The sequence below is a fragment of the Heliangelus exortis genome, chromosome 4, assembly GCF_036169615.1.
Source record: "Heliangelus exortis chromosome 4, bHelExo1.hap1, whole genome shotgun sequence".
Taxonomy (NCBI): domain Eukaryota; kingdom Metazoa; phylum Chordata; class Aves; order Apodiformes; family Trochilidae; genus Heliangelus; species Heliangelus exortis.
In genome coordinates, this window is record NC_092425.1 from 7,652,570 (window position 1) to 7,675,118 (window position 22,549).

The 22,549-nt window shown below is 39.2% G+C and overlaps 1 protein-coding gene across 1 annotated transcript in view; it reads right to left on the minus strand.

Annotated features, from left to right (window-relative positions):
- Positions 1 to 22,549, minus strand: part of GRID2 (glutamate ionotropic receptor delta type subunit 2) — a 683,099-nt gene that overhangs the window by 284,464 nt on the left and 376,086 nt on the right. The window contains exon 3 of the mRNA XM_071742831.1: positions 8,573 to 8,857. Within this exon, the coding sequence (XP_071598932.1) occupies positions 8,573 to 8,857 (285 nt within the window). The remainder of the gene's footprint in view (positions 1 to 8,572; positions 8,858 to 22,549) is intronic.

The window sequence follows — 22,549 nt, forward strand, 5'->3', positions numbered from 1 at the left end:
TATTCAGTTTACAAACTCAATTTTGTGTTTCTGAGACTATACTAAAACAATACAAGTTGGTTTAGTGTTTGTATACTAAAATAATTGAAAATACTTAGCAAACAGTAAGGTATCAGTACAAGGTAATCAAATACTCTTCAAATAATTCACTTTTCTGATGTTTACAGACTCTGATTCTACTAAAGAAATCTCACAAATCTGTAAAACCTTAAGATAGCACCACCTTTACCGCCCTTACCCATTACACAGATGCTAAGAGAACATCTCAGTTTTATTTTGACCTCAGCACTGAAATTCTAGATGCAATAGAAAATTTGATCTATCTTCTTTACTTACTCCCTCCCTTCATGCAACACAGAAAAAAGACAGAACAAAGACAGCAACATGAGCAAATGACAAACCCTCTCACCTAAGCTATATTAACTTATAACTCATGAAATGCATGTCCCCAACTATTATGTGGTTAAAAAGAAGGGGTGTGGCCATTCCACTTGAGAAGTTTTATAGTTCAGTTACCTCAAAACTTGAATAATTTTAGGGTCACCCAAAATGGGTAATCATGTTCCAGTAGTAATGTCAAGCAGAAAAAGCAATTTGTTTCATAAGGCCTCTCAAACAGCTGCTAACTTGCAAGACGGGCTACATCCAGTTGGCGGCCGGTCACCAGCGGTGTCCCCCAGGGATCAGTGCTGGGCCCGGTTCTGTTCAATATCTTCATTGACGACTTGGATGAGGGGATTGAGTCCATCATCAGCAAATTTGCAGATGACACCAAGCTGGGGGGCAGTGTGGATCAGCTGGAAGGCAGGAGGGCTCTGCAGAGGGACCTGGACAGACTGGAGAGTTGGGCTGATTCCAACGGGATGAGGTTCAACACAGCCAAGTGGCGGGTCCTGCACTTTGGCCACAACAACCCCATGGGGAGCTCCAGGCTGGGCACAGAGTGGCAGAGAGGGACCTGGGAGTCTGGATTGACAGGAAGCTGAACATGAGCCAGCAGTGTGCCCAGGTGGCCAAGAAGGCCAGTGGCATCCTGGCCTGGATCAGGAACAGCGTGGCCAGCAGGTCCAGGGAAGGGATTCTGCCCCTGTGCTCAGCCCTGGTGAGGCCACACCTCGAGTCCTGTGTCCAGTTCTGGGCCCCTCAGTTCAGGAAGGAGATTGAGGTGCTGGAGTGGGTCCAAAGGAGGGCAACTGGGCTGGTGAAGGGACTCGAGCACAGATCCTATGAGGAGAGGCTGAGGGAGCTGGGGCTGTTCAGCCTGGAGAAGAGGAGGCTCAGGGGAGACCTCATCACTCTCTACAACTCCCTGAAAGGAGGTTGGAGCCAGGGGGGGGGTTGGGCTCTTTTCCCAGGCAGCTCTCAGCAAGACAAGAGGGCAGGGTCTTAAATTGTGCCGGGGGAAGTTCAGATTGGATATTAGAAAGAATTTTTTCATGGAAAGGGTGATCAGACATTGGAACGGGCTGCCCAGGGAGGTAGTGGACTCTTCGTCCCTGGAGACATTTAAAAAGAGACTGGATGTGGCACTCAGTGCCATGGTCTAGTGACTGCAGCGGTAGTTAATCAAGGGTTGGACTCGATGATCTCTGAGGTCCCTTCCAACCCAGCCTCTTCTATGATTCTATGATTCTATGATTCTATGATATAATCAAGTAACATATCAAAACCACACAGATGAAAAATACATGTTCCTTTCCTTATCTGAATGACATAACAAATATTAATGGGGAAAAAAACGTTCAATAATAAGCTTGAATTATTTTATGTTTATTGAAGCAGAGTCAAATAAAGGAGAACAAGAAGTTGGCAAAAAGCCAGATGAGCCATAAAGAGTTTTAAGACTATCTGGAGAGAGAGTTGAGAATATTATAGTCATCAGGCAGCTGAAAGCAGCTTCAGGGCAATTATAAACATTTGCAATCGATTAAGGGGAGCATGATTCTTATGTGAATCTTTATTAAACTTGCCTTAAAACTTTAAATTATTAGAAAATATTATTGTTTCAAGCACATCTTTGGCAATGATCAAGATATATTTACTTCTGAAAAACGTGTGCAGGAAAGTGTCAATGGAATGACCTCCTCTACATGGTTTTTAAAGGAGATCTTAGGAATCCAGGGCCCATATGTAGAGATTGGCAGAATCTCAGCAATCAACCCTCTTACAATACAGGAGGCAGCCTCTGCAAGCTGCTCAGCCTTTCAAGTTCTAAAGGGTTCTAAAATCTTACTGTCACCACTTCAAAAGAGAATTGGAAACAAACCCAAATTCATTCTCCAGAAACAATCTTCTTCCCCCAACCTTTTTAGATAAGGTGCAGAATCTTTCTATCTGCCTTGGCACCAACAAAACATTAAACACAAATGTATTTAAACAGCTGGGCTTTCTGCTTTTCTTCTTAAAAATGTAGAGATATCTACACTATAAACTGCACAAAATTCACAATGTATTCTTGCAATGACTCATAGGTTTCTTCATACAGAATTTCCTACTACAGAAAAGTATCCACAAATTCCTGGAAAATACTGTAAACTGCCTGAAAAGTAAGACAGGAATTGCAAAAAACTTGTTCTTTGTTGATACACCACAGAGATAAAAAACCCCACAGTGTGCTGGATTCTAGGTCATTTACTCAGCTTACACATAGCCTGGGCTCACACATTCAGCTCTCAAATAACTCATTTGTTTTCCTCTCTGATTAAATGTGCAAGGGTCTTTTTCATATTACTATTTGAGGACTGGCAATTGTCAGCTGCCAGGCTGTGGGTAAGGCAGGATTGCTGCTCCAAACCCCATTTTGTTTGCCTTGAACTTGAAATCATGAAGTGAAGATGCACAAACTTGGCAAAGCTGGCTCAAATGGCTACAGATGTAAGTGGCTCTTTTTAAAAACTGAAACTTTGCAGTTTTCAGAGGTGGAAGTTATATATTTAGAGTGTCCAGTGCAAAAATGCCTTCACTGAAAAGGATGCTGATGGCCCTTAAAAATGGTTTAGAGACTTAGTGGAGGAACTGATACTTTGCAGCACAGTGATCCCACTGTTTGAGCTGAACACTCAAAAATGAAGAGTAGGAAATTATTTGGCTGCTTAATTCAAGTCATACATACTGTGTGCACAGTAATTTTAATAGCAGGTTGAGAAAGACATCCATCTACTACATAATTTTGCTGCATTTCATAGCACCTACTCTTTAACTCTCTACAGGTCACTGTCCTTAATGGCATTTGAAGAAGCACAGAATTGTCCTTCAACACTTTTAATATGCCCATATGAAATTTTCTTAAACTCAGATTTCATGTCCTGGATAGGCCTTGGTCATGTTTTATCTCAAGGAACAAAGCACACTGAATACAAGCAAACAGACTACACTACTACACCAGTCTGATCAAGTTAAAGCATTATCTTTTATTTTATTATATTTTTATTTTATTATATTTTTATTTATAAATTTTTTTAAATTTTAAATTTTAAATTTTTATATTTTTATTTTTTATTTATATATTTTTATAATTATCTTTTATTTTATTATCTTTTTATTTTATTATCTTTTTATTATCTTTATCCTCACACATTAACTGCTACTCTGTGTTGGCTTCACATTTGTTACTAGCAAGGCTCCACTAGTGACAAAAGATTGTGGCTTTACTAATATCTCTCATTAGCTTAACTAAGTCACCAGAAGGAAAAGACTTTTTGATGATTATCAAAGTGTCATTTGTTTAGTTTTATGTTAGAATAGTCAGCCTACCTACAATTTTACTTGGAAAAAAACCCCATCAATTAAAAACTTCAATGTCAGTTATTTCAGAATTGCATTGCTACATCACTTCTTCAGCACCCAGATGGTGATGACTTCATGAAAGAACTGTTTTCTTCAAAGACTCAATTCCTTTGTTGGTGGAGAACCTTTTAAGTAGACTTTAATCTTCCAGCAGCTAGACAACTTTAAAATGGAATATACTCATCTACTTATATTAAAAAAAAAAAAAAAAAAAAGTTGTTAATATTTTCAAAAATAATGTTGGAGAAATAACTCTTGGCCCTGCAGAAAGACACTTTCCAATTATAAAAAGTTTTCTAACTCACTGACAATGAAAAAGAATCTATGATAAGATAAAAACCCAAAGCAATTAAATTCATAGGATTAGAAAAACAGGACATTTATAAATTGCCACATAAATGGATGCAACTTCTTTTGAAGGTGCAAGAGATCTGGTTTAGCACAGTATTTACTTTGGATGAAAGCCCAGTTTTCCTGTAGGAAAAATTATTTTAAATATGAAAGGCACATTTTCTTGGAGGGCAATTACTATTGGAAATAATTTCAGTAACAGAACTGAAGTATTTTGTTGTAAATCAATAAATTAAATCACTACACAAAACTCTTTCTGAGAAAGGGAAGTGGAATTCTGCTTGTTGCTGAAACCAATCACTCTAACGGTGTTCTCATATTTTCTGACTTAAAAAAAGATGGCAACAATGGGAAAAAACAAGGAATTAATACATACCAGAATCCATATTCCCATTACTTCTCAAGCATCATTTACTGCTATAGAGGCATCAGTTAATATTATGATACACACATTGAAAAGGAAAGATCATCACATGCAAAAAATGCCCACCAGGGTAATTGCTCTGTTTGCACAATGTCAGTTCTGCAGATGACTCTGAAGAAATTAACAATAATCTCCTCCTAATATGAATTTAATTCCAATGCCAATGTTGATCTCCCGCTTACTTTAATGTTTAAATACTAAATGTTACATTAAAATGTCTAATATTAAGTGCTGCAAGCAGTTAAACTGAGCAAAGCTTCCAACTAGAATTTGATTTTAGGTCTCTATGCAGTGAGAAAAGAAATAAATCTCACATTGTGAAAAATCCTCAAACTGAGGAATGGGACTACGATCTTCCAGAGGGAATTGCAACCACCCTTAGCTACACTGACACACTGACTGATGAGATGGCTCTCCCCTGGGCTTACACCCCATAAGTGCATGCTCAGTATTGATTTTTTCTAAAGAAATAGCACAGAAGCTAGAGGCAATGTTCCCTTCCTGCTCTGGGGTTCTTGGGCCAGCTTTCCTTTATAAAACCTAAACTGATGGTGGAACCTTTGATTTTTTTGTTTGTTTGGGTAGAGGGTTGGCGGCTGTTTTGTTGGGGGTTTGTTTTTTTTGAATTTTTAAAAGTATTTCACATCTGTAGATACACCCAAATGAATGGTTTTTTCAAACACAGATTCACAGAATAATTAGTGTTGGATGGGACTTCTGCTCAAAGCTCAGTGAATACTGAATTCAGACTTCTTCACTCATCAAAACACTCAGATGGAAAAAAAACAAATAAAAGATGCTCTCTATTAACCCCTCTCTCCTCCAAGAAAGGGAAGAGAATAAGGGAGAGAGTCTTACAGGTTGAGCTAAAGAGCTCAACTAAAGAGCTTTAATGAAACAGTAATGATGAAAAAGAAAACAATGAAATGTTTGTATGGACAAATACACTCAAAACAAATATTGTGATCCCCTCAAACTAACACATCACCACCACTGCTGGGCATACCCTGGGATAATACCAGACTTCTGGACTCTTGGATTCAGCAGCAAATGGAAATTGGATTCAGGAATACAAAGGCAGAAGATGGAGTCCTCTAGGACACCATCCATGGATGAAGAGAGGTCACAGGTGTGACCTCTTTTCCTGCCCCTCATTTTCAGCACAAAAGAAGCTTCAGAAGCTTAGCAGAACCAAGCAGCAACCCTGGTTTCTGTCAGAATAAGAATAAGAACCCTTCTGCACACCATAACTATAAACATCAAGCTTTATCAGTCCCAGAAGCAGCCACTGACTGAATAAGATGCTGTTAACTCCAGAGAGTGCAGTTATTCAGAAGAGACCTAATGGAAAACTAAAATTTTTGTTCTATCCTTGCTCCAACCCACTCTATAATCTATTCTTAGAATCACAGAATGGTTTGGGTTGGAAGGGACAGTAAAGATCATCCAGTTCCAACCCCCCTGCCATGGGCCAGAGCACCTACAACTAGACCAGGTTGCTCAAAGCCCCATCCAACCTGGACGTGAACACTTCCAGGGAGGGGGCAGCCACAACTTCATCTCACCAACCTCACAGGAATAAATTTCTTCCTAATATCTAACCTAAATCTCTCATTTTAAAAATTTAAGCTATTGCAAAGTAATTTCATCTCCTCTTCTCATGTCCCTTCCTCTGTGCAAGAACCTCTTTGGTCAATACAGAAACTGGGAAGAGAAAATGTGCCCTGCTAACATCCTGGAAATGCTTCAAATATATCAATAAAATAGCAGGAAAGGGGGAGAAAGTGAGAGAAAGTGACATAATGTGTTATGATTCATAATAAGCTGCTGGCAACATTGCTCTCTAGGGACTGCTCAGAAAATAATGTCATCATGGGGATGAGGAAAACTACTGCCATATTTAAAAACCTAAGAGAATAAAGAACAGGCAAAATACTGTGTCGAGCTTAATGATTTCACCCAAAATAGGGTAATGGGGAACTAGGGAGGTATTTTGATATAAGCAAGAAGAAGAATTAGAGAGACCAAGGACAACTCTCACAATCATGGAAATAACAAGAGAGGCCCTGGGTTCGAGATGGTGATCTGAAACTTCTCCTCTCTTGCTCTTTATTAAATGCAGAGAAGACAGTCCATGAAGTCTGCAACAGAGCATTTTATAAAGAAACTGTAGGAAGCAAAATGAGAATCCAGAAACTGCTTGCTGCCCTGGGAAGGCTGTTGAAACCAAGGATTTAGGATAATTCAAAGCAGCATTCTTTCTCTGCGTTCGCCCTTTTCAGAGTTGCAGGTAAACTTAAAATTCAGGTCATGTTTAAAACATTTCTATTCATGGGATAGTCTCAAACTATGCACACACACACAAACAAAAGACAACACAAGCCCCCCAAAAACCTACAAAAACCCACCCAAAATACCCAAATCATGCAAACTGTTAGAAAGGGAACAGAGTATTAGGTATGTAATAAAGGTAGATTTTTTTTTTTTTTTTTTGCACCTTTTTCTGGTGTAGGTGATCATAGGTTTTGCCAGTATGGCATTACTTGTGGACTACTGAAGTCAGAATGTCATAGAAAGACCTAATATCTGCCACATGTCATGTCTGGGGATGATGTGTCACTGAATGAGCTGCTGGTCTGAAACGTGTTCCTTGCAGGCAGGCATCTGTGTTACATAAATCACACCACAGCAAGATTCTTACCCAGAAATCAAGGACAAAATGGTGTCTGAGCAGCATTCTCAAATTAAATAATTAAACTTCTATAATTTTAAACTAGTATTTACAAATAAAATTATAAAAATATAACATTTTTTGAGGTTTTTAATTAAAAATACATTTTAAGAAGAAATTTTTTATCTGGTAAGATTATGGTCTTCTTCATAGGTTCACTGGCATTTAAATGCACAAACTCATCTAGCACAAATAAAAATAGTCTTTGCTGCAAGCTTTTTGGATGGCTTTTTTTGGTGTGTGTGTGTTTGTTATCCTGTGGCTGGTGCTTTTAGGTGCTGCTTTGTTGTAAACAGGAATTCTCCTATTCATCATTTTCTATCTTTCTAATTTAAGAATTTATTATGCAGCCAGGGAACAAAAATCAATAACACCTGACCTGCATGAACCAGATATTATGCACAGCAAATTGCTGAAGTGAGCATTTTCCCATAACTTAAGGATGCAACTTTGAAAAGAAGTTTTAAAGTGTTCATCCAAACCAGTCATGATTACTTATGAATAATGGATGCATCTGAAGAAAACAGGCCTGATTTTAAAGCAGTTTTCCACAGAAAGAAGAAAAATATAAAATTAGATATTGCACCTATACTAAAGAAATCTGTCCAGCTCTCCTCTCAGCAGGGCTAAATATCTGTACCAAATTCAGCTAAGTCACTGAGCTGGGTGGTGCAGTCTTGTGACGCTGCCATCTGTGTCACAACTCCTCTATCACACAGAAACCATCAGCTCAGCAACACTGAAGGAACTCAAAAAAGAAGAAACCTTGTTTTCTCCAGGTCTGCCTCCCTCAAGTTCTTCACTCTGTGAGTTTTGTGCTTAGGAACAGCAGCTCCCACTTGCCAAGGACTCTGATCTGTGTTCACCACTGCTACAGCTTCTGGCCAACAAACGCATGCTAACAGGATAGTTTCACCACACAATAAACAATTCTACAATGTTAAAAAACTTATGTGTTGCATCTTGAGTTATCATCTTATATTTCTACACTCTGAAAAACAAGAGAGCTCACTAATAATTTTTATGCTCCATAAACACTGGCAGAATAGAAAGCCAGGTAAGCTCTCCATTTATCAGCTAACTCTTAACAGGGAAATTATCAAATAAACCTGCAAATGTTGATGGATTTTAGAAATAGATTTCTCTGAGGTGCTGTGAAATGCTGACAGAACCATAAACGTTCCCGAGCAAACCATAATCTGTCTGAAGACTACCAAGATGTAACGTGACTGCTTTCAACAGAATGATGGATTTGACAAAAATGCTCAAGAAATACTCACCGTAGTCATTATCATAAAAAATAATGAACTTCTGCCAGGCATATTCTGTGACCACCCTCAGGATGACATCGTTTAAGTAGACAGGGGGTCGGACAGAGAGGGTGTAGTCATCGTTGCGGTTGCTCCTGGTGAGCCCACAGCCGCTCCTGGGTGTTCCTGCCGCCGAGCGCTGGATGAAGAGGTGAGGGATGTGCATGGCATCTGCCAGGGATTGCAGGGATCCTGCTGATGTGCAGCCAATGGAGCTGACAAGGGCCAAGATGCCTTGGTTCATCAGGTCACAGGCTGTAAGAAAACACATGGATAGCCGAGGTGAGAGGGGTTGGGTGTGCAGCCCGTTCGGCTGTTGAAATGTAGGTACTGGGAAGGGAAACAAAACAGGTTCACTCAAGAGAGATGTGGACAAAATTTCAGACCTAAAAGTCATTAAAATCATGAGGCTTCTCTATTCACTGTCTTGTGGTGAAAGGTGGAAGGCTGCCCTGTCGACCTTGTCCAGAAATTAATTATCTCTTGAAAATGAGACCCGTTACCAGGCCTTCTGAGGAACATTAAGGACTGATTTCAGCTCATGCTTGCTGTCAGCTTTTGAAGAGAACTGAATATTATTTTGTACATTAATGCCTAAAAGAAAAATCTTAATTGCTTTTGAGTTTCAAGAGATATATTAAATATTTTAATGCAAATTATTTTATTAAACAACAAAACCACCCCAAGAGCCAGTTTTATAAATAGCAACATCTTTAAAATTCAGAGAATGGTTTATATACATTTATTCTCCTCACTTCCATAAGAAAGGCATGGAGTTGTTTATGCAAAAGTAAAACCTTGTAACTAACAGTTCTGTTAATAAGGGCTGAGTTACAGCAGTTTCAAGTACAATACCAATGGCATCCACATTAATACCAAAGGTGTTTATCATGATTAATGTTAATGTAGTCAATAAAGATCAAAGGAATTAATAATGATTAGGTCTGTAATTTTTTAAACGGTTACCCTGTGCAATAAAGCAGAGTCAAGTGTTTATATTTGGTTTCTAATACACTAGAGATCTTGGGTGAAGAAAAAACACAGTCCTGTAAAGCATAATTCCCCAGAGCACACCCAAGGCTAAATTTTGAAATACTCATTTTACCACTGAGAAAGCTGCACGTGCATTTGCACATGTGAATTAGATAAAGGGACAGCAGAGAGTAGTATGTATCTACATATGACTATCCAATACTAAACACTGCAATTACTTATTCTGCAGGAATATTCTGTACACACAACAGGTGCAGGCAAAACCAAGAAACCCACATCTTGTCCCTTAAAAAGATGAAACCATATTTTAGCACTAGACCTGTTGTCTCATATCATATGGTTCTTATTCAAAGCAAGTAACGTTCTTCTTCACCAAACACTTAATTGATCTCTTGGATTTTTTACAGTGTGAGGAATGGAATTCTACATTCAGACCCATGTGGAGATTTACTTTGTAGCCAGAGGACAGCACCAGAGGTCATGAATGCAGAGAACCATCTTTTCATAAAACCAGGGGTAATTCTTGTTATGACACAGAGATCTGGAAGATGCCACGGTGGATTCCTAGGACATGATGATGCTGCTGAAGCTCTGTCCAGTGGGAACACTTTGAATTCCTTCATGCAGATAAATATGGAAAACCACAGAGAGAGGTTGCAAAGTGTTTTGGCTTAGGACAAAGTGTTCCCTCTGTATATGCTCTAAATATTCCTTGGCTTATAGCCCTGATTCTGTGCTTCAGGTTAAAGGTTATACACTTTCAATAGCCACAAGTATCCTTTTTTTAGAAAAGTACCAAGTATCACTGTTAATTGGAAAAAGAAATTATCTGCATCCCACAAGTTTCTAACGTTCAGATGATTTCAAAACAATCTTGTTAGCTACTCATCTTTTATGCTGCTTCTTACATTCTTCATCATGGCTTTCAACAAAGATAAAAGGCTTGTCAAGTTATCTTTTTAGGTAGGTGCAGAATCTCTTTCTGATAACATTCTCCTGCACCAAGTACTGCATTTATCTAGGCTGCATAATCCAGTGAGAATGCTACCGTTTGAGAAACAAACTATTTTTACTGATATATTGATCTATCCATCAATAACTGCAGCTATTTATGTATCAATAAACATCTTTATAGCTAGATACAATAGATGTATGAAATTGCTGTTAGATTTTGCAAAAGTCTCCTCTTAATTCAATGAAAATTGAATTAAGTCTACATGGTCTCCTAAGTCTACATGGTCCTGATGTCACCTCTCCAAATGAAATGCACAGTGTGATCCCTCCAGTCTCTCAAACATGACTTTAAAAAATATGGCAGAGTCAAACTGCATTACAAAAACTGCTTGAAAAATCTCTAAATTTCCAGGCACACTTTCAAACTGAGAATAACAGCACACTCTCTGTAAAGCTATGCAGTGGGAAACATGCTTTTTTGTGAAAATTGATATTGAAACATGAAGGGGAAGAAAACAGCACGGAACATTTAGCTCCACAGGGCTGAATGCTAATACTGGCAAACAAACTCAATAAAGGATTAAAATCTTCTCTCTTGACACTGCACCACATTTGTTACAACAGCCTCAGGACTGAAGTTGCCCTGTGTGACTCTTTCTTCCATGATATGCTTATGAGAGCCATGTATGCTGGGCTGGGGAAATATGCACTTAATTACACTCTCAAATGGACCTTCTTTCTCTACACTTAGAGACTATTTAATGCACAGAGAGTTAGCTTCTGGAGAAAGGGCTGTTATCTCAGAGGCAGACTTTTCTAGGAAAGGAGTCTAAGAGTTGCAGAGTTTGCCTCTGAATCAGTCTGCTTGGATTATTTTTTGAAAAGAAATGTAACTTGTACAATACATATGCATGCGAAGTAAAGTCTATGCCATATGTCAAACTATCATGTACAATATTCATACTTGCCTCAGCCAAGCAGAACTTCCATTGGCTCCAGTGGAAGAGTGGATTGGTAAAACACAGAAGACTGAATTCTACATGTTTTCTTAACCCTTTTTTCCCTTCACAAACAAAAGCTCTATTACATCCTGTTCTTCGTGATCCAAATATTTCAATTTATCTTACCAACTGACTAAAAGCTGCAGTTCAAACATACTGAAATCCTGGCTCCATTCCCTACTTGAGCCTGGAATACTCAAGATATATTTGGTCCCATCTGCATTAAAAATCCCCCACACTCACATATGTATACGTAGACATAAATGCTATGTTGTCATTCAAAGCAATTTCATTTACTATGATCTCCTTAGAGATTGTATTTCTAATATGGTACTTAGTCTACTGGTATCTAGGTGTATGTACTAGATATATATATATATACACACATACATATATATATATATAATCTACTGGTAATCAAGGTATATTATTTTGCCATCAACTAAAGAATGAAAAATACTGCTGTGCCTTAAGTTTTCAGTGATGACAGTAGAAATGTCAAATTCAAATGGACTTTCACACAGCTCCACTGCAAATTTAACAAAGGAGGAAGAGAAAATCAGTAACAGTGTTTATAAAACACAACTGTTCTATAACATAAGTTATGTTTAAACATAAGCTATCCAGATATTAATGAGCCCTCATAACTACCAAATAACAAATCCTATTAAAAGCTGGATCTTCACCAGCTAAAGTGATCACAAAATTTTACACATTATGTAGGGAGAATGTCAAGAATAGGATAATTTAAAATGTTTCTCCCTTATTAATATACATAGCACGTATAGTATGTAGCACACACTGGCATTCACCCACCACTACATTTAACTCTCCAGTTTATCTTGCATACCACAAAATGCTGGTATTGAATTTCCAACACTGGTGGGCCAATCACCAGTAACATCTTTTTGAGTTAAATCTTTTCTTAGTTTGGCAGCACATGTGAAAAAACCAACCAACCAACCAACCAACTGAACAAAAAAAGCAACCTATTTTTTGTTCAGTATGCTATTTTTTAAAATGAAGAGCATAGCCAATGCAATTTGAAATAAATAATTTACATCTAGGCTACCAGATTCTATAAGCACTTCCAGCAAAGCAGAATTTAAATGGCTCTGGTTATGAACGCATCTTTAAAATGTGTTCTCTGAAATGGAAACAATGGTGGGTCCTTAAATAACTACTACTTGCTGTAATTTAGGAAAAAAAACCCAACAACCTATAAATAAGAGCAGGTTTAAAAACAGATGCAGGAATAAAAAAGAAGCACACACACAGAAAAAAGACTACAGAGATTTAACTACTGCCACAAATCTGAGCATTTTCTTACTCTTTTCTCCCTTTTTCTTTCTGAAAATAAGTCATAACAACTCACTCTCATACACCACAAACTGACAGGCCAAGCTGGGGGAAAAAAAAAAAAAAAAAGTACAAGAACTCTGTAAACTTGAGCAACAGCCTAATTTTGCCCCCATTTAAATTGCTGGTTGAATAAAGTCAGACCAACACTTGATATTATTCTTTATAAAAAGCCAACTATTGTGCACAGAGAGTTGGTAGTATCCCTTTAAGTAATCAGAGATGTACTCAAGGGTTCTTTTCATCTCCTATGATTCAGAAACTACCAGGGCCCTTACAGAACAGTAGTGTTGTTTGAGGATATGCTGAGTGAAAATAAATTACATAAATTACATCTAACCTCCTCTTCACAGAGCCCTGGTGCCACTGGCCTGACTTGGACACCCCAATGTCATTCCCTGGGATGTCATTTTCAAAGCTGGCATCATTTCAGTCCCACTGCTGCTGGATATTTTCCACATATTACCCACAGAGCAGTGCCTCAAAGCTATTTAGCTGAATGTGAAGCTGGGGGAAAAAGCCTCTATTCACAGATATTTCTGAGGGTAGAGACTGAGGAGCTTTAAACAGGTTTTTTCCCTGTGCATCTGCTGTGTCTTTCAGAAGTGCTCCAGGGACTCTGAAACCAGAAGAACTCTATAACATTGGGCCAAATTATCTTATTCCTGGTTTCTGTAGAAGATGAGCAGAACCTTCCCACAGAAACATTTTTTTTTTTTCATTTGCTTATTCTTTTTTGGGGCCTGTGCAATTCACCCCTGAGGTGGATCACAGGGTCTATAGCAGGATAAGCAGGTTTGTTCCCCCTCCCAAGGTAACTCCCAGGGGTCTACAATGCAGTGAGAGCTCAGGGAGAAAGATTTAGTCCACAAGAACCTCAGGTTTTCCCCATATATTTGCCATGAAGAAAGTATTTACAAATTTATGAACACATTCTGGAAATTCACCATCCCTTCCATCACCCTGTTTGTAACAATCTACATCCAAAGCAGAATAAACAGATGATTCAAGGGCCAAATACAAAATCAGGCAACTTGATCAGCTATAAATAGGTATTAGCCAATTAGAAAATATACGTAGCTTTAAAAATACAACCTATTATTTCCTTTTACTTTGAGTACAACACGCTGCTGGCTGCTCCTCAAATCCTTAGTTTCAGGATGCTGATGGAGACCGAGGGACCACAGCATGCAAATTCTCTGTAGCAAAGGGTAAAGAATCCAAAGGTTTAAGTCTGGATTTCTTTCACTGAGATGTTCTGCTCCCTCCTCATCAAGTGGCCACGCTAACCCCAACGCAACTTCTTTATCTTTTATCACATTTAAACAATAGTCCCCAAACACTAATAAATTTGTTTTGAAAGACAAAGTATTCCCATGAAGAAAGCAGTGAAAACTTACAAGAAATTTTCTTGTAAGGAAACTACAGGTATTTTTGCTTGGTGTTCGTAATTTCAGATGCTAGGAGTAAGGATAAAATGTGAATATGAGACCCATGATCCAGTGAGCCTGGCCTCAAATATTTGATAAAGCTTTTTAGTCACATTTGGAGAGCAATTCTGCTCTTGCAAATTATTTTCCTTCATAACACAATAGTTCATCCCAGGCTTAGAACTGAATTCTTTTGAGATGAGTGCCAGGACATTTTTAATATTTCCTGAAATCCATTCAGAAGAAAATAAGGGTAAGATGGGGGAGGAGGAAGAGGAGGGAAATGTTACTGACTGGGGTTTAAAGAATATTCTCCTCTGCAGTGCAGAGTCTGTCCTGTTCCTTTTCTTGGTAAGGTTACAGAAAGCCACTTCATTTACATCTTCTCTGTAAACATTAGTGAAACTTCTCCTCCCCTCTACTACATTATACACTGCTCAGACTGCTAATAGTATTTTAAATTCACTTGTAGTTAACCTTAAGGGGATTTTAGTTTGTCCTGACTGCAAAACAAACTTGTGTATGAGTCTTAAGAGCTGTGCATCCTGAGCCTTGGGATTTCTTAGTTTGGGAAAAATAATCCAAATTGCTGATTTCTTAAAGCAAAAAAGTATTAGTAGAGTGGATTTGCATCTTTGTCACACAAAATGCCACAATCCCTTTTGGCTATTTTTGTTGAAAAGCATTTTGTGACAATCTTTTCTGGGTCAGATTTCTTCCTGTTTGCCAATTCTAGTAATGTTCAATCCATCACATTAAAATTTAAGAATTCATATGATCCCTGAAAAAAAAAAACAAAAAACCAAACCCACAACAAATGAAAACAAAACCTAGAAATATCACAAGTCTGTAGTGAGGCAAGGTTTATGCACAAAAGATATTCTGAAAACATCTCTTGAAGAATGCACTGGGAGAGCTTGGAAGCAGCACAGCTTGCAAAAACTACCAAATGGAAGGCTCTGCAAGTTCTCTTTTTGGACAAAAGTCCAAATTCATTTATTTTTTCCTGAAAGCCAACATGTAGCTCTTCTGCTCAATTCTAGAGAGGCACAGAAAGGGCAAGTGTTGTACCAGATTAGCACACCAGGCAAAGAAACAGTGGTAAAACTCATTTATTTCAAATCTGTTTTCAGCTGGTATCCAACAGGTAATGCACCCAGACTTTGTCTCAGATAAGTGGTTATGGCCCATAGCCTCTCAAGAAGCTTGAACTGCTTTGAAAAGCATTTTAAAAACCCCAGTATCTAAAATAAGTTACACAACCACAAATCTTCAGCTGAATAGCTTGAGCTGCCATTTTCTCTAGGACATGAACATACTCCCAAAAAAGTGCCAGAGCTTTTTAGGGTACCTATGGTTTAGAGGTAACAAGAGTCTGTAGTGCTGACAGGTCTGGAAAGGGGACACTGTGTCAGCCAGCACTGTCACAGATAAATTCAGTATGAGTGCTAAAGGGTGAAGAGGGGAGGAGAAAAAATGAGGTAAAATCAATTAAAGGCAGGCATTGGAGAAAGGGTTAGAAACGCATCACAAAATTGACCTCTAGAATCCTTCCATTGCAACAGATGGAAGAGTCTATCTGCAGAGTTAAGGTACCCATTGGAAATCCAGGCCTAGATTTCAAGAATTATTCCAAAATCCTCCCTTTTATACTGATGCCTTGCTGACACAAGCCAAATCTCACCTACTGCCAGCATCTTTTCTCAAAGTATTACATGAGCAATTTCCATTCTTTCATTTAGCAAAATAAAAACTTTTGACTTCATGTGTAACTGATAGATAACATTTGATTACCTATTTAATGATGAAGCCTCTATTTCTTTAGTGTACTCTGCAGCTTCCTCAATCCCTTACTTTGTTCCTCTTTGCCCTTGCACTGTTGCTGAATCTTCTCATTTCCCAGCACTGCCTGAGAAGTTACTGAGCAGCACATGGTGTCTGACACCCTTTTTAATAGCTAACTTGCCTCCTGCAAAACAGCAATTATACAGAAACAAAAGGGCTGAGTTTTAAAGCAGATTAATATAAAATTAAAGACAATACCAAAAGATAACATCCTGATAAAATCATGGGTATTTACTCTAGTTCTGCATTCTCTAAGAGTCTGTATAAAAGCATTAGGGAAAAGACATCAACAACAAAACCTGTTTAAACCTTGAGTATCGACAATTCTCATTTTATGGACTTGATTAAAACAAGCTAGGGCAGCATTCTTGGTCAGAGAATAAAACACTCAACTTGATGCCATTTGTCCAAAATTGCACTTTGCTTGCCAACTATTGGTCAGATTATCAGGCAATTTTCCTTTACAGCCTTTCTATCTCAGATCAAACATTACCTTCCCTCCTTGTTTATATTTACCCTGAGCACCGCAGAATGCCTTTCATCCCCCCATTGCCTCTTTTCCCTCTGCTCTTAGAATCATAGAATCATAGAATTGGCTGGGTTGGAAGGGACCTCAGAGATCATCAAGTCCAACTCTTGATCCACTCCCACTGCAGTTCCCAGCCCATGGCACTGAGTGCCACATCCAGTCTCTTTTTAAATATCTCCAGGGATGGAGAATCCACCACTTCCCTGGGCAGCCCATTCCAATGTCTGATCACCCTCTCCATAAAGAAATTCTTTCTAATGTCCAACCTAAACCTCCCCTGGCACAACTTGAGACCTTTTGTGCCCTCTTGTCTTGCTGAGAGTTGCCTGGGAAAAGAGACCAACCCCCCCTGGCTCCAACCTCCTTTCAGGGAGTTGTAGAGAGTGATGAGGTCTCACCTGAGCCTCCTCTTCTCCAGGCTGAACACCCCCAGCTCCCTCAGCCTCACCTCACAGGATCTGAGCTTGAGTCCCTTCACCAGCCCAGTTGCCTCCTTTGGACCTGCTCCAGGACCTCAATCTCCTTCCTGAACTGAGGGGCCCAGAACTGGACACAGGACTCAAACTGTGGCCTCACCAGCACTGAGTACAGGGGCAGAATCACTTCCTTGGACCTGCTGGCCACGCTGTTCCTGATCCAGGCCAGGATGCCATTGGCCTTCTTGGCCACCTGGGCACACTGCTGGCTCATGTTCAGCTTCCTGTCAACCCAGACTCCCAGGTCCCTTTCTGTCTTAGGATCTGCTCCAGCCAGGCAAAAAAAAGTTGCTTTCTCTTCTCATGGTTCCTCCCCCATCTCTTCTTTTTACATTTTTTTTTTTCCTCACCTACTTGACCCCATGTCCTCTTATGTCAAGAAACAACAAGGTCCAGAGGACTTGGCAGTGGACTGAGAAACTGAAGGCTCATATCCTGGTCCCACCTCTGCCATTACATTGTTGCATGACTAAGTTTGGGTGAGTAATCTGATTTCTCTGATGCTTTGCCTATTACGATACTTGACACCTTTGTAAAGCACTTTTGCGTGACCTAAATGCAAAGGATTAAATTCTTTGTTCCCCCCAACCATTTTTTATAAGGTCAGAAGGCCCTTTTCTTTGCATAATCCACATTCCCAGAAAGTTCCTTTACATCCCCTCTCTTTTCCAAATGTTTTCTCATGTTTCATAGCTCCACTTTCTTGCCCAACTGATTAGTATGAAGACAACAGGCTCTGCTAGAGAGATGCAAAGCAAGAGTACCACAACCTAGTCCAGGGAAGACAAAAGAACACACAGCTGGTAGCATTAGTTTAATTGAAAACCCTACAATGGAAAAAGCTGCCTGTGCTGCCCTGGATGAGCTTGGCATTCTCCCAATCCCAGAAATTATGGAACAATATTGCTCAGAATAAGACTGTTCCATGAAGGAAAAGAAATCTGTAAACAGCAATCTGGGGATAGCTTTCCCTCTTACAGTGCAAACAGCACTCAGGGCATGTTCTGCTAAGGGGACAGTAGAGCAATTTTTATTTTTTTATTAAATGTGGCATTGTAGAGAGAGAGAAAAAAAGTATATTCATAAGCCAAATAAGGCACATATTTCACATATTTGATACTTTTTTTTCTTTAAAAGAAAAAAAATTAAAAAGAGGCAATTCTGCTAAACAAGCAAATTGAACAGACAAATTTGAAGAGAAAACAATACTAAGGCCATATCTGAGGAAAACTGACTACATCAGGGTAAAAGAGCTTTGTATGAGAGTAAAAAGAAAGTGAGGAAAACAGTACATCAGTTGCAAAAAATACACAGGTGTGAAAAAAATGAGATGTAGGAGTTCAGAACATCAGTTCCATTAGCAACTTAGCCACTCAGAAAAACAACAACCACTATTGTTATTTACCAAGAATATACATTGTGCTTATTTCACTGACTGATACCCAGAATAACCATCACAGCAAAAATAAAAATATCAGCTACCTTTTATAGTACACTTTTTGATTTGTAGCTCTGAAAATGCTTTGCAAAGGATCTCAGCATCTCGATCTCTGTTTCATAGGAGAAAAACCCCAGATGTGCCAAGGGGCACTTGTCCAAGGTCAGAAAGGAAAGTAAAGAAGTTGTTTTCTAAACCAAGCTAAAACATGCACAAAGACTGAAAATTATCTTTTGTTGTAGCTTTTCATTGTTTCTTTTGCACATTAGTGTGCCGAGTGTTCTGAGCCCAATAGAATTAAGCTTTATGAAGAGGAAAGATTTGAAAGACAAAGTGATGAGACCCACAGCAACAGGATTAAGTGAGACGGAGCTCCAGGTGCCCAGTGACCCCAGAGTGAGAGCTTTGTTGATTATGAGGGATGGGGCACATGCACCACAATATTGACCCTAAAGCACATAAATTAGGGGAGCAGAATGAAGTACATAAAAGCAGAGCTGCAAAGTCTTGGCAGATAATACAAAATGCCATCAGATAGGGGAAATGTGTATTCAATAAGTATTCAATAAAGGAGTCACCATTCCACAAGGAAAATTACAAATACAGTGTTGAGCTGAAGGGTAAGGTACTGAGAGAGTAGGAATCCACGTGTGGAAAATTCAACTCCTAGGAAATAAAGACTCATGATCAGGTATTCTGGGGAAGGGCATATACTTGCATAAGACTGGGTGTCTGATATCAGCAACAGAGGAATCCAGCATCTCACCTTGTATTAGAAACATCCTCAACATTATTTAATATCTGATATGCAGCATGATTGGTCCTAATAACCTTTACATTCACTAACAAAGACATAAGACGGTGAAGCCCTGAAGAACACATTTAAAAAGGGTTGAAGGTGCAATGCTTATATAGTGAATATCTGAATTAATAAATGTTATAAAAGTACTAATGAAAGGCATGAGGATAGCAAAAAAGACAACCTACTGGTATATCAAAGAGCGACCATTAAGGAATATGAAGTGTAAAGGGATGTAATCACAGCTTTGAGGTCACAGAGAAGGATGTTATCCAGTAAGTGATGAGGCAAGTGAGATTTGCTGTTGGGAAGTAATAAGTCCATTTAGACATTAAGGAGGGGGATGTGGGTTCCTGCAATATGGGAGTAATGGAAGAGAGCAGAAGAAATAGCAAGGAGGCAATGACAGTGCCACTGTACCAGCTGAAGTGGTAGATGGCCAATCCATTGACAAATGTGTCACTTAAAAGGGCACTGAGGAAAAATCAAGTTGGTGCATGCTCTAGACAAAGCAGAGCTTGGCAGCAGCATCAGTGTGTGAAGAGAGGGAGAGAGAAGACAAAAGGTGCCTTAGTCTGAGAGGCTATTTTTGCTCTCTTACTCCAGGAATAATAATGGTGCAGTGTTCCTTTGGTGCCAGTTGCAACCTTTTACTGAGATTACTTTGACTTTAATGGTTGCAAGAGATGCCAGGAAAAGAAGGTAATGCAGCTTTCCTATTCTATTGACTTTTGCAATGTCAAAGAAAAAGAAATTTGCATAATTCCAACCTGGGAAATAGATAGTTGCAATGAGGAGCATTTGGGTAATGCTGAACACTCAACCTTAACTGGAAGCAGTAGTTGTTCTAAACCATGCACACCATGGTAAAACAGGGTTGTCAGGAAATTTAAAACCCATCTCTGACAATGGAAAGCCATGCCCAACAAAAGGCATACCAAATGCACTACCAGAAATTAACACGTATCCTATTTGGAATAGGAGGCAAAGCTTCCCTTTGCCTGTAAATATTATTTTAGAACTCTCTTTATCCCTGGCAAGCACAAAATCATGTGGGGAGGGAAAAACAAGTGGTCTCAGCTTGCATAGCTGGAGCTGGTGGAGTTTTCCATAACCTGTAGAGCATAAGGTAGCAGTGCCACATGCAGGAACACAACGTGGAGTGATGCAGCTGAATTTCTGAGTCTCCTTGCTTGCTTTTCCTTCAAATGAAAGGTACAATTGTCTTCCTATCTCTCTGAAAAGCTTTTCATTTATTTGGCTCTAAACCCTAGCAATCACTGCATTATTTCAGAACCAGCAGCTCTATTCCTTCGTTGGCATTTTCAGTTCTGTGGGTGCAGTGTCTCATGGAGTGACTGGCATGATTTTCCTCCCCTTTCTCCAGCACTTCCATGAAACATACAGCCATAGTAACTCCTTACAACAAGAGCACTGACTCCTCTACATGATTCTGCCTTTTTGACACATTTACTCATTTTGTACTGCTATCACCTCCTGGGTTTCAAGTGATGTGGTCTGTCAGTACCAACTGTGAATGAGAGGGGAACCAGGCTTATTGTGTACATTGAGAGCTCCTGGCTGTGGTTTGCACAGAGTGTCATTCCCTTCAGCCTGGGGTTTTTATACAATGTCACAGGAGAGGCACAAAACTCAGGGATGTTTGCTTCAGATGTCAGATGCCCCTGAGACATTTGACACGTGTGTTTAGCTGCAGCACTGAGCTCTGCACCCACATGGAAAAAAAAGACTCATCACCATTTAGCTTGCATAGATTGCAGGGATGCCCTGAAGCTGACACTGAACCAGAGTACTATGTACTACTGTCTGACCTGCCATTCTGCAGACACCATGCTGTAGGAGAGCAAAAAGATAAAAGAACTGACATAAACAGAATTCTTTTCATTCAGGCACATTCAATCCTTTATGAAAGTATGGAGGTACCATTATTCCCATTTTACCACAATATTTTTGAAGTATATAACAGACTAAACAAAATATCTGAAAAGCTGCAGTTTTTATGTTTTTATGCCTTTACTTAAGCAGCAAAAGGCTGGTCTGTATGTCTGTAAGTGGCACTCTAAATGCCTAGGTCTGCTGTTGGAATCCTGCGTGCATGATAGAAAAAATGCTGAAGTTTCAAAACTGTTTCTTTGGGACTGAGTAAAGCTCAGATTTCTTAGTAATGTGAGCCCTTCCAAAGGTGCTGTAGTCATGTCTGGATGGTCTTTCTCCCACTGGGCTCATCTGATCAAAAACCAGACACCGTCTGCTTTCCCATGGCATCTCATTAGTGTGCTGCAAGAGGTGTCCATGGACAACAAAAAAAAAAAAAAAAAAAGGAAGAAGGTCAGTTTTCAGAAATGTAATTATAGGTGGCTACCTGCCAAGAGTAAATAACCTCAAAATGCATTGTAAGGTGTGACTTTGCATAATCCCAGCACATTATCCCATTGCCTCTAACTCTATTCCTGCAGGACCTGTATAAAACAGGAGGTTTAAGCTTAGCAAATAGCCCTGAGCACCATTTCCAAAAGGTGTGAAGTTTTCTGACTTCTCCAAGAGTTATGCCTGATCTTTGCCCATGAACTACTGAGCAGAAAGTCAAGCACACTTTGCCATTCTTCCAGTTCCCTACAATCAATTCTTCTCCTTTGTTACCAGGGGAATTTCAGACTGCTGTATACTAAGGGTTTGTCAGCTAGACAACGTGGTCAATATGCCAGAAATCTTTTTTAAGGATTAGATTCAAGCAATTTCTTATGTGGTATGTCTGCAGCATCCATGCACACAAATATGGATGTATAGGGAAAAAAAAAAATCACAAAAACCCAAACAAACAAACAAAAAAACCCCACATGATTCCAACTTGTGTACAGCAATATTCTGGAACAAGCTGCATAGACCAAATGCAAAATCTGAAGAAAATGACAGGCTTCAACTTTAAGAAATTAGTCTCCCTCTTTTATGGAAGCTGCCTGCATTTCTAAGCCTTTAAGTCACCCAACCACAGAAAAAATCTCAGGTCAGAGCTTTGTAAAGCTTCAATTAACATAGGTGCATACTCAGTATTAGTGCAAGAGATGACTCCAAACCCAGTGATTTCTTCCTCACAGTAGAATA